General features: G+C 60.1%; 1 protein-coding gene across 6 annotated transcripts in view; it reads right to left on the bottom strand.

Annotated features, from left to right (window-relative positions):
- Window positions 1-128: 128 nt before the first annotated feature.
- Window positions 129-17,296, bottom strand: part of ARHGAP39 (Rho GTPase activating protein 39) — a 70,673-nt gene continuing 53,505 nt past the window's right edge. For 4 of the 6 annotated variants that reach the window (XM_035314446.1, XM_035314447.1, XM_035314448.1 and 1 more), the window contains exons 3-11: window positions 16,921-17,001; window positions 9,443-10,844; window positions 6,824-7,385; window positions 4,945-5,037; window positions 2,636-2,709; window positions 1,699-1,898; window positions 1,361-1,452; window positions 1,111-1,280; window positions 129-951 (exon numbers count right to left, since the gene is read on the bottom strand). In XM_035314446.1, coding sequence (XP_035170337.1) covers window positions 757-951; window positions 1,111-1,280; window positions 1,361-1,452; window positions 1,699-1,898; window positions 2,636-2,709; window positions 4,945-5,037; window positions 6,824-7,385; window positions 9,443-10,844; window positions 16,921-17,001 — 2,869 coding nt within the window. In that variant the 3' untranslated portion in view covers window positions 129-756. The remainder of the gene's footprint in view (window positions 952-1,110; window positions 1,281-1,360; window positions 1,453-1,698; window positions 1,899-2,635; window positions 2,710-4,944; window positions 5,038-6,823; window positions 7,386-9,442; window positions 10,845-16,920; window positions 17,002-17,296) is intronic. The other 2 variants (XM_035314450.1, XM_035314451.1) reach the window with 2 other exon arrangements.

Genomic DNA, 17,296 nt, shown 5'->3' on the forward strand with positions numbered 1-17,296 from the left:
GTGAGATGGGTCCTTCAGGGCCTGTTGGTAGTGAGATGGGTCCTTCAAGGCCTGGTGGCACTGATGTATGGTGAGATGGGTCCTTCAGAGCTTGGTTGTGGTGAGATGGGTCCTTCAAAGCCTGGTGGTGGTGAGATGGGTCCTTCAGGGCCTGGTGGTGGTGAGATGGGTCCCTCAGGACCTGGTGGTGCTGATGGGTTGTGCTCCCCAGTGCTGCTCCGAGGGACGGGCACCAGGATGGGACAAGACCAGCCTGCCCAGCTCCCCCAGCATCCCCGGGTGGGCAATGGCAGGGGACTGAGCCACCCGGGGGCCCCCAGCACCTGCAGGGACGTGGCACATGTCCATGGGACGTTTGTTCCTCTTGTCCCTGAAGTGCCACCTGCTCCAGGCGCACGTTGTGTTTCCCGCCCCACTCTGCTGTCACCTGGTCCACAGCGGTGGCCGTGCCAGACCCCACGGACACAGGTTATTGCTGAACTGGGACCCGCTTGTCCCCAATGCCGTCACCCGGTCCCCACGGCCACCTGCGCCCATGGCCACCCACACCACCCGTGACAGCCATGCCACCCTGGGGTGCTCCTGGGTGGGTGCTGCGAGTCCAGGACCCCCCAAAACGTCCGGTGGGGAGGTGGGCAGTGAGGTGGCCGGAGCATCGGGAGCGAGCAGGGGACCTGGCTTGTGCTCCTCGGCCATGTTGGGTCGGGGTGGACGGGGTGGCGGTGGGATCGGGTGGTGGCTTCGCCCCGCGTGCTGCTATAGGACACCCTCCATGAAGCTGGTGTCGAGGTGCTGGATGAGCACCCGGATGAAGGACATCTCCTTGCGGGTGTTCTCGAAGATGATCCGCGGGTCGTCCGACTGGCAGCGCAGGCAGTTGGGAGCCATCACCATGGCCAGGTTATTGACGTCCATCTTGGTGACGGCCACGTTGGCCGGCTGCACAAACACCTGGGGAAGAGGAGCACAGTGGTGAGCGGGGAACCAGCTCCTTGGATGAGATAGGAGACCCTTGTGCGAGTTGGGGAGCCCAAAACCCTGTGCCAGCACCCCAAAACCAGCAGCGGGGCTGGGGACGGCTCCGTGGGTGTGGTGGGACCCCGTCCGTACCTGTAGGAAGCGGATGAGGTAGCACAGCACCATTTTGTTGATCCTGGGCAGAGAGTGGACGACAGCGATGGCTGCCTCGGGGTTCTCGTAGTGGGTGATGCACTGCTCGTAGAACTCGTGGGGGATCAGCGGCTCCTCCAGCTCCCGGTACCACAGCTTCAGCAGGGACGCTGCGGGCCGAGGGCAGCCGTGAGACACGGGGCTGCAGCTCTGCCCCCACCCCGCGCCCCCGTGCCCGCTCGGCCCCTACCGGGAACGTGGGGGTCCTCCAAGCCCGTGGGGATCTTCCACTGGTCCACCTGCAGCTTGAGCGCGTTGACCTCATCAATGTCCCCGGGGACCCTGTGTGGGGGACATGTGTCATGGGAACCATGGGGCCATCGTGTCCCCATGTGGGTTGTCCCCACCAGAGCCCGAGCCCCCAACATGCCCATGGTGGGCATCAGGGAAAGGGCTCACTCTTCAAATCCCCGAGAAGACAATCCGTGGGTTGGAGCAAGGAGAAGCTTGGGGGGGTTGCTCCTCACCCCAAAGGAAGGGCACCCGTGGGGTGGTGACAACCCCACCGCAGGCAACATGGGGCTGTACCTGAAGATGCCTTCGGTCTGGTCCCCGTTGAGCGCCAGCACCTCCTCGGAGAGGCGCGTCTGCACCCAGGGCAGCTGCCGGTCGGGGTAGCGCTCCTTCTGCATGGCGATGATGTCCTGCAGGGAGCTCCCGAACATGGAGGGGTTGAAGACGGCGTTCTTGGCGTGGCGGATCTCCTCGATGTTCGGTTTCTTCAGGCCCTGCGGGAGACAGAGCGGCCACCGTGTGGTCATTGTCCCTGCCTGCGGTGCTTGGCTGGGGGACACGAGGTGGGTGGGGGGGTCCTGCTCCGTGCCAGTCCCACCACATGGACCTTTGAGTCTGATTTGGGAGGAACCTGCAGACCTTGAGCCCTGTGTGTGGTGGGATGCAGAAGGGACGGACACGGAGAACGTGAGCGTGGTGGGATGCAGAGGTGGAAAAGGACGCGGAGGATGTGTGCGTGGTGGGATGCAGAGGAGGAGATGGACACAGAGGACGTGCACAGCAGGATGCAGAGGAGGAGGAGGATGGAGAACACGAGCATGGTGGGATGCAGAAGAGATGGACGCAGCAGATGCCTGCATGACATGATGCAGCGTGGACTGGACGCAGCAGATATGGGCACGGTAGGATGCAGAAGAGCAGAAACACAACCTGCCTAAGCCCTCCTAACACGGGGATCCCCCAGAAGCTGGATCTGGCCCTGCATCTCCCCTCCAGGCAGCACTGAGGACCTAAGGAGCCACCTGGACGCTTCTGGAGCCAAAGCTCTGCTTCAGGCCCTGGATTGTGGCCGTGCTCCCTTCACGGTGACGTGCCTGTCCCACGCCTTTCCCCCATGGAATTTTGGGGACCCACGGGCACCATCCTGCCCTGTCCCTGGTGTGGCTCGCCCCCATCCCCACCGTGGTGCTGCTCTGGTGGGCAGGAACACGTCTGCGGGGCCCGGCCGTACCTTCTTGGCTCCGGTCAGGGCTGCCTTCTGCAGCTTGTTGTAGCAGTACTTGGCGTATGTGCTGATGGCCACCCCTGCAAGAGAGAGCAGAGCACCATCAGGAGGACGTCGGGGAGCCACCAGGCGAGGGGACCGGCTCCGTGGGGACGTCCCTTGCCTGCCCCGGGGATCATCGGGGGCCACCACCGTGGCGTCACTAGGGGTGGTGGCTCCATCTCTGTCCCCATCACCCTGGGGGGGTCTTCTCAAGGTGGACACGGAGCAGTGGGATGGGACAGCCCAGCTCTGGGGACATCCCGGGAACAACGTGTCCAGGACAAAAGCTTTGGTTTTGGTGTGGCTCTGAAGAGCAGGATCTGACCAGCCCCACCACTGCCAGTGGCCCGCTGGATCATCATCAGCAGGACCATGGCTTTGCAGCAGGACACAGGAGGGGATGCACGCACGGCCCCATTTTCCAAACTTTCCCCAATCCAAGAGCAAAACAAACTGGATCCTTCTTAACCATCCCCCACGCCTGTGCGAGGAACGGGGACGGGGAAGAAGAAAGGGGGACAACCAGCTCAAGGACCACCGGCACCTAACCTGATGTCTTGCTGGGCGCTAACGAGCTATTAACGAGAGAATGGAGCGCTCTGCAGCCTTAGCATCCCCACCACCCTGCCTGGCTCTGGTCCATCCCCAGCGGTCAGCCCTTTGGGGATTTAATTGGGCATCCACATGGATGAGGACAGGGGAAGCAACGTGCTGCCTCCTTCTGCTTCCTCCTCCAGGCAAAATCCCATTTTTTTTCCTAATATTTAAAATATATTATTGATTATTTTTACTTATTTTATTATTATTATTATTTTATATATTTATTACTTTATGTATTTTTAATTTTTAATTTTATATTTGTGCAAAGCAGGGAACAAAGTGCTCTTTCAGAAGATCCTGTGGTCAGCTCCTTGTTAGCAGCCCGACGGCATTACTACCCCTCCACCATCCTGACACCCCCAAAAATGTTGTGATTAAACCCAAACTCAGGTCATCGTTTGCCTCCATCCCTGATGCCTCTGCCAAAGGCAGCAATGGGTTTCTCCGGGGTTTTCTGGAGCCCCCCCATGTGTGGAGTCCAGGGGGTCCCCCTGCCCTGATGCCAGCTATGATGGCACCGAGATGTGGTGATGCCGGCACAAGCCATCGCATGGCGACGCCTGTGCCCACCTGGGACTGCTTTGGCCAGCACCAGGAGGAAGGAGGGGATGTGTCGGTTCCTGCAGGTCCCCATGCCCATCATCTTCTGTGCCGTGCCCGTGGGGTGCAATGCATTGCTCCCCTGGGACAGCACTGCCCAGGCACCTTCCGTCACCCCAAGGTGAGCAGGGATGGAAGGGTGGACACGGGACAGCGGGCTCCCTCCTACACCTTGGGGGTGCCAGCCCCACGTTGCACCAAATTAGGATGGTAGAGTCATTTAGGTTGGAAAAGACCCTTAAGATCATCAAGTCCAACCATCAGTTAAGACCATCAGTTGATCAAGTCCAACCATCAACTGAGGTCATCGATTGATCAAGTCCTACCATCAGTGAAGATCACCAATTGATAAGTCCAACCGTCAATGAAGATCACCAACTGATCAAGTCCAACCTTTAATGAAGACCACCATTTGATCATCAAGTTCAACCATCAACTGAGATAATCAATTGGTCATCAAGCCCAACCATCAGTGAAGATCAACAATTGATCATCAAGTCCTACTGTCAATGAAGATAACCAATTGATCAAATCCAACTGTCAATGAAGATCACAAATCGATCAAGTCCAACCATCAATTGAGATCATCAGCTGACCATCCAGTCCAACCACGAATGAAGATCAGTTGATGATCAAGTCCAACCATCAGGAAGATCACCAAATGATCATCCAGTCCTACCATCAATGAAGATCACCAATTGATCATCAGGTCCAACTGTCTATGAAGATCATCAGCTGACCATCAAGTCCACCACCAATGAAAATCATCAACTGATGATCAAGTCCAACCATCAGTAAAGATCACCAATGGATCAAGTCCAACCGTCAGTGAAGATCATCAGTTGACCACCAAGTCCAACCATCAAAGAGCAGACTCGGGACTCCCGGCCACTCGGGGGGGTCCCCGAGCCCCTTCCTCCCCGCTCCCCGTGCAGCGCAGCCCCTCCAAGCACCTACGCAGCGAGCAGAGCCCAGGGGGAGCTGGGGAGTGGGGGGTGAAAGCCGAAAAGCAGCAGCTTTGCTACGAGGGCCAAGAGAGGGGGGCCCCAAGCGAGCGGTGACACGACCCCTACCATCATGCTCTTCGATATAGGGCTTGGGTTTCTTTCTCAATTTGGATTTCTTCTTACTGTTCCTTTCCAGGACCTCTTTAATGTGCTGTGTCACTGGGAAACAAACAAAGCGATGAAGACAACAGAATGGAACAAAATAAAATGAAACAAAATGAAATATAAAACGGACTGAGATATAAAATAAAAGCAAGATTTAAAAAATAGAAAAAAAGCAAATAAAAATAAATACAATAAAATAAATCAAAATAAAAAGAGATAAAATATACAAATGTAAAAACAAAATAACATGAAATACAATTTAAAAAAGAGTAAAAAAAAACCAAAACGAGATAAAATATAAAAATATAAAATATAAATAAATACAAAAATATAAAATGAAAACAAAACATGGAATAGAAAATAAAAAAATGAAAAATAATGAAATAAAACCTAAAAAAAAAAGGAAGTAACAATGAAATAACACAAAGTGAATAAAAATGGAACAAAACAACAAAATGGCCGGACGGGCAGGGGCCTTTCAAACCTGCCCACTCCCACGAGCTCTGGCGAGCACCCTGGTGGGCCGAGGGCTCGTTCGGTAGTGCCATGGCTATTGGCGTGAGCGGGGCGGCGTGGGGCCGACACGCGGTGTGGGCACAGGCAGCGTCTCCGCTCGGCGGCACAGCAAAGCCAACGCGTGGCGTGGTGCGAAGTGAGCTTGGTGCCTCTGCTGCGGGTGCTGGTGGTGGCCGCGGGCCCCGTGCCATGCCCCCGGGGGGCTTTGTCCCCTGCTGGCCCCATGTAGAGCCCCGAGGGGCTGGGGCTCGTCATGGAGATGGATGTGGTAGATGGCGTCTGTCTGCCTGGCATTTTTCAGTTCAAGTTTTTATAGAGAAGCCGTTGAAGCATGGGTTCGATGACCAGGCAGTGAGGTGGATCGAAAACGGGGTGAGCACTGGGCCCCCTGTACCAGCGAGCCCTGGGCGTACATTGGAGAGCGCTGGGCACACTGGGGAGAGCCCCGCGCAGGGCACCGAGGGGCGGCAGGGCCTGGAGCCCCCTTGACATGAGGAGAGACCCCAAGAGCTGGGGCTGCTCGGCCTGGAGAGGAGGAGGAGGCTCCGGGGGAGCTCCCCCACGTCCCTGCGGCCCTGCAGGGAGGTGTGAGAGGCCGGAGACGGGCTCTGCTCAGGGGGACCCAGGGCCAGCAGTGGAGGCTGCGGGCCCAGCCTGGAGCCCGGGAGGCTCCCCCTGGCCCCCAGGCAGCACTGCTGGGCCCAGCGGGTGCCAGAGCCCTGGCACCGGGACCAAGGACTGGGGGCTCCTCAAACCCATCTGGACAAGGTCTGACCTGCTCTGGGTGTCTCTGCTTGAGCAGGGGCTGGGCCAGATGGACCCAGAGGTCCCTTCTGACCTCAACCATTCTGCAAGTCTGTGATTCTCTTCGTAACCGCTCTCAAGTCTCTGCTACCGCTTACAAGGAGATGGATTCGCTGGATCTTCAGGATGCGGCCATCCCAGAGCCCCTCGAGCTCCGATTTGCAGAGAAGGAATATGAAACTAGAGCACGGGGCCATGCAAAATGACGGGACCCCTCGCTCATCCCCACCCAGCACCGCTGGCAGCAGCAGGGGTGGCCGAGCCTGAGCCGTGAGCGGAGGTGTCCAAGCTCACCTCGTGCCAGGCCTCGTGCTGGGTTGCTGTGCGCCGGGGAGAGGGTTGGTGCTAACGCCAGCTCCGCAGCCACCGCGCCTCCTGGCACGCTATCGCCGCGATTCTCGCCCATGTTTCAGCACGGGCACGATGTGCGTGAATGCGACGGGGAGAGGAGAAACAAACACAAGGAATGGGCTGCGACATCAGCGGGGGCTAACGGCACCGGCGGCGGTTTGTCCCTTACCTTTGGTGTCGTTCACCGGATCCATGTGCCTGTAAATATATCCTTCTAGATAGGAATGGAATTTGGGAGTGGGGGGGAAAAAGGCCAAACAAATGGCCATGAGCTCCCAGCCCCGGGCCAGGCTCTCGTATCGGAAGTTCTCGGTGGTCTGCCGGCACAGCTGGATGTAGAGCTCGTCTCGCAGGCCCTGCATGCTCCAGCCCTTGGTGGCAATCTCCAAGGCCACGTTGAGTTGGTCCGTCTTGGCCCGCCGGTCCCCCATGTACATCTGAATCAGTTTAAATATCTCGCACGCCTCCTTCTTGACGTTGCGGTCGTTGGTCATGATCATGGGCTTCTTGATGGACTCGCTGCTCCAGGCCAGCATGTTGGCGATGGACACCTTCCTCCGGAAGAGCCCCTGCGTGTGCTTGTTGAAGTGCTTGGAGGCCCAGTTCTCAATGTCCGTCTCCGAGGAGGGCTTCCGCAGGTTGAAGGTGGGGAAGACGCAGCTGGCGCTGGGCATCATGTTCCTGGTCTGCCTGCTGCTCTCAAACTGGGCGCAGGCGCCGAGGTCTTCCGACTAGGAGAGAACAACCGGACAGGGTTATCAGCGGTGCGCCCCGACCCACCGCGGACAGCAGATGATGGTGGCCAGCCGCCCAGTAACCCTGTGTCCACAGAGCCACCTTCACGCATGGCTTTCTGGTGTCCCCAAGCCCCAGAGGAGGCTGGTGGCCCAGCACCAGGCTGGGGACAAATGACTTTGGGAGCCAGACACGTTTTCGTGGACACCAGGAGCAGGTGGGACCATCGGCAGAAAGGGTTTTCTTCCCTTGCTCCCCATGTGCAGAAGGACGTGGGTGCCCGGGATTTAGCCTCACACAGCACCCAGCTGGTGAGGACCTGGGCATAGCAGAGAGGTGCTGGCTTGGGTCCTCCTGCAGACTGGCATCCTTCTGCTACTCGAACCAGTACTGGCCCAGCGTTTGGGGCATCATCAACCTGTCCCAGCATCTCACCACCCTCAGCGTGAACGATTTCTGCCATATATCCAGTTTAATCCAATTAGCTCCAGCCCTAATTAGCACAGCGGGGGGGAGCAAGAGCCTAGAACTGCAGCAGGGGGCTGAGCAGTTGGGCACCGACAGCAGTTGGCCGTGGACCCCCTGGCAGGTCCTGCTACGGGTCCTCCTGCCACCATGCCCGCAGGAGGACCATCGCTGCAGCTCGGGGAGCAGGGGGACTGCCAAGCCCTTCCTCCTCCCATCACGGTTCTGCTCCAGTTACGGACAAATCCTGGGTGCCACCATCTCCGACCGCCCGTGCTAGCCTTCGAGGTTAGCCAGGGGACGGTGCGGGTAGAGGTGAGCTTACAAAGACAGATGTGACGTAGAAATAAATTCACTCCTGTGGACGAGGGGCACTCCCAATGCAAAAGGGAGGAAGAAATCAGGGGGTTGAGGAGAAAAGCGGATGTTGGGAGCTGGAGAAACCCGTCCTTGCTGGATCGGGCGTCCTGGAGGTGGGGACAGGAACATGGGGGCAGAAGGGAGCACGCCACCGCATCCCCGGTCCATGCAGAAGGTGCAGGAAACCTAGGAGGAGCCCTCAGGTGCTCGGTGTTGGTGACCTGGCTGCGGATATTCCTCCTGTGACACGGGCATCCCAAGCTTTGGTTCCCGACCACCTCCTGCAGCTCAGAGTGCTTGGGGGCACGTGCCCAAGGAGAAGTTCCTTCTGCTGCCTGCGGGCACGATGCCTTCAACGTCCGCATGGGCAAGCAACATTTTCCAGACGCCTCGCTATCTCCAAGCTCCGTGCCCAGCAGCTGAGAACCATCTCCACCTTCCAGAAAGTTCTCCGGGTCCCACCAGGGGACAAGACCCTCCAAGGTCCCACGGGGGCAGCGGCCCAGTGCCGGTCACGCTGCCAAGGGGAAGTTGAGCTCTAGAAGGAGGAGGCTGATTATGTTCTAATTAAGAAGGGCAATTTACTTAATTTTTTACTTAGACTCCCCTGGGTTCTGCCTCATCTCAGCAGCTACGACCCCAAAGAAATTGCCGACCAAACTCCAGGTTTCTGGCCCAGGAGCTGTTGGAAACCTGAAGCAGGCCGAGGGACCAGAAACGGGCTGGTTGTTCCTGGTGCCCGCAGAGCAGACGTCCCTGCTGGCTGCATCTCCTCCAGCCCAACCGGGACCAGAAGGGGACATTTTGGGCACCCCCGGGAGTTGCTGCCTCCCTCGGTGAGCACCACGGGCAGGACCTGGTGGTCTTTCACAGCCAAGGACGGGTGAGGGGCTCCAGAGCTGGCTCCTGCACAGCCAGACCGAGGAAGAAGAGGCAGCTCCTGAAGCCACGCACGGCGCAGAGCTTGAGCTACCGGGCTGTGGTGTCACCTGCGGGTACATCCTGCTGGATCTGAGATGGAAAATGGAGTTTAAACCTGCTTTACAACGAGAACGAGCTCTATTTAACCAGGAGTGTGGTGGGGATGCCATGCATGGCTGGCCTGCCAAGCCACCCAAGGGATGCTGCATGGTGTGCACGCATGTGTGAGGGTCTGTGGGACGTGTGGGGATGCCCCCAGAACACCAGGGACACCCCCAGAACACCAGGGACACCCCCGGGTTGTTACCTGAGATGGGTGCAGGTAGGGCTCGGGGGAGGCCAGGTTGGTCTGCACCGAGACGCTCTTCTCCAGCAGGATCTGGGGGAAGCCCAGCTTCTCGAAGGTGTTCCTCTTCCAGTGCTTGTTGTCCTGCTGGGCCAGTGCCTCGTCCTCGCTGAAGGCTCGCACCACCGGGCCCGGCATGGGCAAGGGCAACGCGCCGTCGCTCTCGTAGCCCGAGCCGTCCTTTTGGGAATCCCAACTGCTCCGCTGCTTCATGTGGTAGTGAGCCTGCTGCGCCTCCCACGCCAGGCGCGCCTGCGCCAGGAAGGGCTCGGGGAAGCCCCGCGCCGCCTCCGCCTCCGCCGCCTTGCTCTCCGTCCGGTTCATCTGGGAGCGCGCCGGCACGGCCCGATCCTCGCCCGCCGGCTGCTCGCCGAGCGCCTCCCGGTCCCCCGAGCCGTCCGTGGAGGAGGCGTTGGGCTCGTGGGGCAGCGAGGGCTTGCGGCTTTTCCTCTTCCTGGTGGAGGGCGAGTAGCCGGTGGAGGACATGGTGTCCTGCTGGCTGGACCACGACATGGAGTCCTCGCCCGGGGCTGCCTGGCCCGCTGGCTGCCCGGGGCAGAAGTCAGGTCCCTCCATGCTGCTGTAGTCGCCCGATTTGACGTCCAGGCGCTGGTCGCGGAGCAGGCAGGGGCTGTGCTGCAGCGAGTAGGAGCCGCCGATGGGGTTGGGCGAGTACTTGTGGCGCAGCCCCGTCTTCATCTTGGGGCTGGAGCCCGACTGCTCGACGTAGACCAGCTGCCGGACGTACTCCTTGCCCGCCGGGCTGTACTCCAGGCTCATGAACCTGTCGGGACATTTCTGCTTGGTGAGCACCAGCTGCTGGTAGGGCGAGTTGGAGCCCTGCTTGGGCGACTGCAGGAAGGGGTGAGGCTTGCGGATGGGTGACTTCTGGGGCGAGCTGGCCTTGTAGCTCCCGCTGGCTTCGTACTGCATGTCCACGGGGGGCTCGTCGTAGATGGGCGCCTGGTACTCCATGGGGGGCTCCTCGTAGAGCGGCGGCTCGTAGGCGTAGCGGGGCGAGGAGGGCTGCGACTCGCTCGAGTGCTTGCGGTGCTGCGCCTGCAGCGGGGAGCAGAAGGAGTCGCCCCGGCCGAGCAGCGGCGAGCAGCTGCCCACGTGCTCAGCCCTCTTCAAGAAGGGCGAGGGCTTCCTCTCCGGGAAGAAGACGGAGTTGTCGGCCTCGGGGGCGAAGGTCTGCAGGTTGGGCGACTGCTGGCCCCCCGAGGGGCGGTGCGAGCGGGTGCCCGGCTGGCCGTCGGGCGCGTAGCCGTTGCCCTGGTGCATGAGGAAGCTGGGCTCGCGGTCGGTCACCTTGATCAGCATCCGCTCCTTGGTGCCGGCGTTCCATCGTAGGGAGGACGTCCTGCGGGGACAAACACAGTGGTTGGGGGGTGAGGTGGGGGTATATGGTGGGGGGACGAGGGGACAGCCACCCCAGTGCCACTGTGATGCTGCCCAGACACCTCGGACAGCCTGGAGCATGGTGCACGGCCGCCGTCCCAGAGCTGTGCGCACCACGGATGGATGTCCCCTCCTCGCAGCCCCATCCCACCTCCTCCACCCGGTCCCCTCCTCAGCTTCCCAGTCCCCCCCGCTTCTCCTCCAGCCCCCTGCTCGGGTGCTGTCCCCTTTGTCCCCACCCGGCCCCATCCCTTTGGTGCGTCCTCCCTGCCAACAGACCCCAGCCTCACCCCCTGACGTTTTCCACCAAAACTCTGCAAAAACGGCGTAGGGCTGCAGGGGGCACCGGGCACGAAGGAGCTCCAGGAAGGATCCCAATGCCCAAACTCAGGGGTTTCGTAACAGGGAGCACCAAGCGCGTTCACCATTGCACATGCCACCAGCGTCCTCATACCTCTGAGACCCCGGGACATCTCCTGTCAGCACCAGAGCTGAGCACCGCTGGGGCAATTTGGGGACTGGTGCTGTGCCCCGCTGGACTCCTAGAGCAAGACCAGCACCCTGCTGGTGATGATTGTGCTGAAAGCCTCTTGATGCAGTGCATCCCACGGCATCCGGCTGTTGGCCAACGTGCCAGGGATGTTGACGTGCCAACCCTAACCCTTACCCTAACCCTAACCTTACCCTACCCCTACCCCTGACCTTAAGGCTGACTCAAACCCTAACCCTTACCCGAACCCTAACCCAACACCAAGCACCAGAAACCCAACGCCCACCCCACCAGGGCCCGAACCCCTTGGTCCAGGTGGCAGATGGCATGCTGAGACCTTCAAACTCATTCTGTTCCGTTGAATGTAAATGTCAGTGGCAAGGTGGCAAAATGGGTGAATTTGGGAGCGTTTTTAGGATTGGGGTCTCACGTGTGGCCTCGCTCTCTGCAGCAGCGGCACCCTGGGGGCTGGTCCCCCTGCCGCTGGGTCACCCGTCCCCAGCATTCCCCAGGCTCTGCGTTTCGGTCCTAATTGCAATTTGCAATGAAATGAAGAGTTTTCTCCTCTTCGTTAATAATTCACCAGCAGAAATAATTACAGTCTCGGGACAACGTTGGCCACGTGTGATTTACTCCTTGGGACCGCGCTGCGGGGAGCTGAGCAGCCTGGGCAAGGCTGGTGGGGATCTGGCACGAGCACAAAGCCTAGGACCTTCCCAGCTGAATCCCCCGGTCCTGGGGCACCTACAGCAGGGGGGGGCTTCAGTTTGGACCTCCCCAGAAGTGTCAAGAACCAAGTGGCAAACGGTGGAGCAAAGCTTCAGCCGTGCTCGGGTTTTGGCCTCGGATGCGTCTACACTGCCCTAGCCCCAAAGGCAACTTCTGGTGCCTCTGGTGCCCCATGCATGCTGGCCCTCTCTGCCATGGCACCGATGCCCCCAGGACTGAGACGCTCCTGCTCAGCCCCCGAGGGACGTGTGGGTCCCATCCTGGCTCCTTCTGATGCCTCTGGTGCCAGCTGTGCCGTTAAGCGCCGGCACGTACCCAGCGGACTCCACATTTCAGAGGAAGACTCGGCACGCTGAGCGTCTTCTCTCAGTCCCTGCCCTGCTTCCATCTGACGGCATCTCTGCAGCCTTCAACCTGCAGCCTGCAAGCTGGATTGCAGCCAGCACAGATGGGGGTCCCAGCCGAGGGTCTCGGAGAGCCTGGCGCCAGCCGGGGCTTTCAGGAGCCCCCCCATTGCACCACATCGAGTCACAGCCATCGCCATGGCCAACGGGAACGAGACGGAGCCCTGCCCGGTTCCTCACCCCCAGCACCACCGCCGCGCGTCCCGGTGCCTTTGGGGTTGAAACCTCTGCTAAAGACACAGCTCACGACGGAGAAACCTGCTTTTGGAGCAGACCCGATGTGCCTGGGGAGGTCAAACACGGTCAGACCCGAGCCATCCCCAGCAGCACTGCAGCACCAGAGGTGCCACCGAGGTGCAGGACCATCCCCGGGCAGGGACAGCCCCCCGGGGTGCTCCGTGCAGAGGGGAGCCTCCAAAACTGCCCTCATACATCCAACCCGCCTCCGTCCCACAGGCACCGCAACCAGAAAGTGAAAAGCCTCTCCTATTTCCCATATTTCGGGGGAAAGCCTCTCCTGTTTCCCATATTTCGGGGGAAAGCCTCTCCTACTTCCCATATTTCGGGTGAAAGCCTCTCCTATTTCCCATATTTTGGGGGAAAGCCTCTCCTGTTTCCCATATTTCGTGTGAAAGCCTCTCGTATTTCCCATATTTCGGGTGAAAGCCTCTCCTATTTCCCATATTTTGGGGGAAAGCCTCTCGTATTTCCCATATTTTGGGTGAAAGCCTCTCCTATTTCCCATATTTCGGGGGAAAGCCTCTCCTATTTCCCATATTTAGGGGGAAAGCCTCTCCTATTTCCCATATTTCGGGGGAAAGCCTCTCCTATTTCCCATATTTTGGGGGAAAGCCTCTCCTATTTCCCATATTTTGGGTGAAAGCCTCTCCTGTTTCCCATATTTCTGGTGAAAGCCTCTCCCGTTTCCCATATTTGCAGCCCCCGTCCCTATTTCACACTCCTGGAGGCGGCGGGTAGGAATAAAGACCGCGGAGCGGCGCGTCACGTCGCCCAGCCGAGGCAGAGCTGTCAAGCAGAGCGGTAACAGCGAGCAATAACCCGAGCGCTCCACCGCGCCGGCCGGGGTTATTGCCGGGCACCAGAAAGCATCACTACGGGCTAAAATTTCATTTTCTGCCTGTAAAAGGAATGTTCGGAAAAGGGCTTTTTGCGGCTAAAGCGCTGCAGCCGCCGTGCCCACGAGCGGCTCGGTGACTGCGGTAAGTGGAAATGATCCTGATGGCGAGGAGAGGCCAGCACGGGGCCAAGCCCAGCTCCACGCAGGATTTTGCCATTTTTTTTGTGCCTGTTTTGGGGCTCACAGCCCTCGCCCCCAGCCCTGGCTCGGCTCTATGAATCGTGCCGTAACCGATGCCCGCAGCCGGGTTCACCCATCGCCTCCGCGGCTTCTCCAGAAATTCCGAGTGTTTCTCCTCGTCCCGGTTCCCCTTCGCTCCCCTTCCCTTGAAGGACGTCACCGGCACGGCCGCGCTTACGACCCCACGCGCAATCCCATTGCAAAACACCCCTCAGATCCTCTGACCTCCTGCCGGAGAAACCAATTCATGTGAAATCAGTCGGCGGCGACGCAGGCGACACCGGGCATTGCACCAAACCCGCCGCGCTTCTGTCCTGCAGCACCTAAAACGAAGACCGTTGGCAGCGTCGACCCCAAGGCGCTTCGCCAGCTGATACCGAAACGAAGCCGCGGGAAGACGGGCTGAAACCCCCGGCCTCACGACTTCGTCGCTCCTCATCTGCAGGTGCCCAAGGACGTGCAAACACAGAGTTAGACTTACGGATATCCCGGCGCTCAGATCCTGATGGAGACCTCAAGTCCCTGCTTGCTGCTTATGGTGCTTAGGAGCAGGGCGGCGACTCGCATCCCCGCAGCGGTCGTGGGCGTTTCGGCAGAGCCGTGAGCCCGGAGCGCTTCGGACCTGGCGAGGCCAGCTCCCGCCGTCCGGCGAGGCTCTGCATCAGGCACCCGAAACGGGAGGGCACCAGGCTCTCGGGAGCGCAAACGGCGTTCCAGCTCCTCTGCCCGGGCTTCGCCGTGCGTCTCCGAGCCTCCCAACCTCTCCGTGTCCTCCTCCTCGCCTCGCCTGCTGCGCACACGGGTCTCCGTCTCGCCTCGGCGCACAGCTTCGCCTGGCACGGTGTGGTGCATCCCTGCGACGGGGAGGAGCGGCAGGAACGGCACCCGGAGGGGCGTCAGCGCCAGTCGGGGGGCCGGGAACAGGCGGGGACGGGCTCATCTCGCCGCCCGCGCTCGGCGGCGCCGGCTTTGGCCCAGCCTCCAGCCCATCTGCCGACGGCAGGGCTCGCTCGAAGGGTGTCCGAGGTCTCCCGGGGCTTCGTTCCCTGCCTAAAACACTGCTGGAGCTCTGACGCCTGCGAGCAAAGCGAGCACGAAGCTCCCTGCCAAAATACCTCCAAAGAAGTTAAATTAAAACGAGGGAGAGTTTGCCTTTGGGCTGAGCACGAAGCCCCGCCAAGCCTTCTCTTTAATGAAAGGGCTGCAAAGTTTGGGCACCGCCGCGTCTCTTTTTGGACCGTGCTTTCGGCTTCAGAGCTGCAGAACCCAATTTCTCCGAGCAATATTTCCCCCGGCCGCTGCCCGAGCGCTGCCGCCTTCCCGTCTCCCGTGGCTCCAATTAGCAGCAGCGGAAGCCGAGCCACGAGGAGGAGATAATGAGCCCCCCGTCCCTCACTCCCCTTCGATACCACGGAGGTTTCCCTCGCAGCAGCGGGCTCTGAGACCCCCCCCCACCCCGAATCCCCCGTTTTGGGGGGCAGAGAAGCCTTCGTCGGGAAGAGGAGCTCGCAGCAGGGGAGCCGCGGTGACATTTCCTAGAGGAGCAGCGCGGCGGGGAGCCGTGTTTGGTGTCTCGGTGAGCTGGCAACGCGTTCCCGCAGCCAGCCGGGGATTTCAGCTCCTGCTCCCACCCGAGCGGATCCGCGCACCCCGGGGTGCTGAGCCCCGACGCTGGTTTTGGAGCCCGCAGGAGGGGCTCGGGCCAGGAGCCCCCCCCCCCCCCCCCAAGGCTGCATCAGCCCCCTCCCACCTCCCCGCAGGCAGGGGGGGACTTGAGACCGGCTCCTCCAGAAGGAAGCCCACTCTCGGCTAATTAGCCAAAGCCGCTAATTAGCTTCCTGGCTGCGGCTGGGGGGGGCGGTGAGGGCTGTCGGTGGGATTTTTCCAGGCTGAGGTCGAGAGACGGAGGCGTCCCCTGCAGCGAGGCAGGCGCTGGTACAAACAGGGCCGCGCGCACTGATTGGGGTGAAATTTCCTCTTTTAATCACCAGGGAGGGGGCAGGGGCAGCTCCTGGGGGTGGCACTCGCAGTGGGGGTGCTGTCCCCGGAACGTGCATCGGGTCCTGTCCCTGCCTGCGGCATCGATCCGGCACCACAGCCCTGTCCTGCTCCGTGTCCCCATCACTGTGCCGTGTCCTTGTCACGGCTCCATGTCCCCATCACTGTGCCGTGTCCCCATCTCCGCTCCGTGTCCCCATCACCGATCTGTGTCCCCATCACTGCTCCGTGTCCCCATCACTGCTCCGTGTCCCCATCACTGCTCCATGTCCCCATCTCCGCTCCATGTCCCCATCACCGCTCCATGTCCCCATCACTGCTCTGTGTCCCCATCACCGCTCCGTGTCCCCACCACTGCTCCATGTCCCCACCACTGCTCCATGTCCCCATCACCGCTCCATGTCCCCACCACTGCTCCATGTCCCCATCACCACTCCGTGTCCCCATCACCGCTCCATGTCCCCATCACTGCTCCGTGTCCCCATCACTGCTCCATGTCCCCATCTCCGCTCCATGTCCCCGTCACCACCCTACTGGCCCACGTTCCCATCACCACTCCATGTCCCCACCACAGTTCTGTGTCCCTGCCACCACTCCATGTCCCTGCCACTGCTCCACGTCCCCATGAGCGCTCCACGTCCCTGTGACACTTTAGGCGAGGGAGCCTAAAAGTGGTTCCAGTGCCGAGAGCCGTCCGAGCCATTGCCCACGGCGCTGGGCATCGCCGGGGTGGACCAGGAGGGTCCCGCCTGCACCCACAACCCTGCAGTGGTCAGACCCCGGTTCTCCTTTGCCTGCCTGAAATGCCTTCCTCGTCCAGAAGAATGAAAAGCAAATACTGAAACACCGTTTTATGAAATTCCGAAGCAACCGGGCTGAAAGGGAACGCGGCGCGCTCCTGCTCCAAAGAACCACCACCATAAATCCCAAATTAATCCCTTATTAATGGTGCTCATAAAGCTAAACCCACAGCAGGCGGAGGGGAGGAGAACCAGAGGACACCTGCAGCCCCTTCCCCACAAGCCGCCCATGCCCACGCCTCGCTGCGGAGGCCACGTTTCGGACCCGAACCCCGGTACAGGAGGGAAATTTCGGCTACCTGTAGTGGAGGAGTTGACCTTCCGCATTGTAATCCCGATAAATGTCATATTCTTTCTCAAACACTCCGGAGGGCGGCGAACTGCAATACAGTAATGGGGAACAAGGGGTTACAACGGTGACTGCGACGCGCACGTGCCCTCATTAGCGACTCGTTTCCGTTAGGCTCAACGAAGAGTTAGGATCCATGAAGCCCCTCCACAGGGATCGGGCCGGGCTCTGCGCCCATCTCCTGGCATCACGTTTTGAGTCATTAATTGAGTGTTTAACAGATGATGGGATAGAAATAGAGTGGGATAGGGATGGGATGGGGATGGGGATTGGGGATGAGATGGGGATGGGGATGGGATGGGGATGGGGATGGGATGGGGATGGGA

Source organism: Oxyura jamaicensis, unplaced genomic scaffold (assembly GCF_011077185.1).
Source record: "Oxyura jamaicensis isolate SHBP4307 breed ruddy duck unplaced genomic scaffold, BPBGC_Ojam_1.0 oxyUn_random_OJ72666, whole genome shotgun sequence".
NCBI classification, from domain to species: Eukaryota; Metazoa; Chordata; class Aves; order Anseriformes; family Anatidae; genus Oxyura; species Oxyura jamaicensis.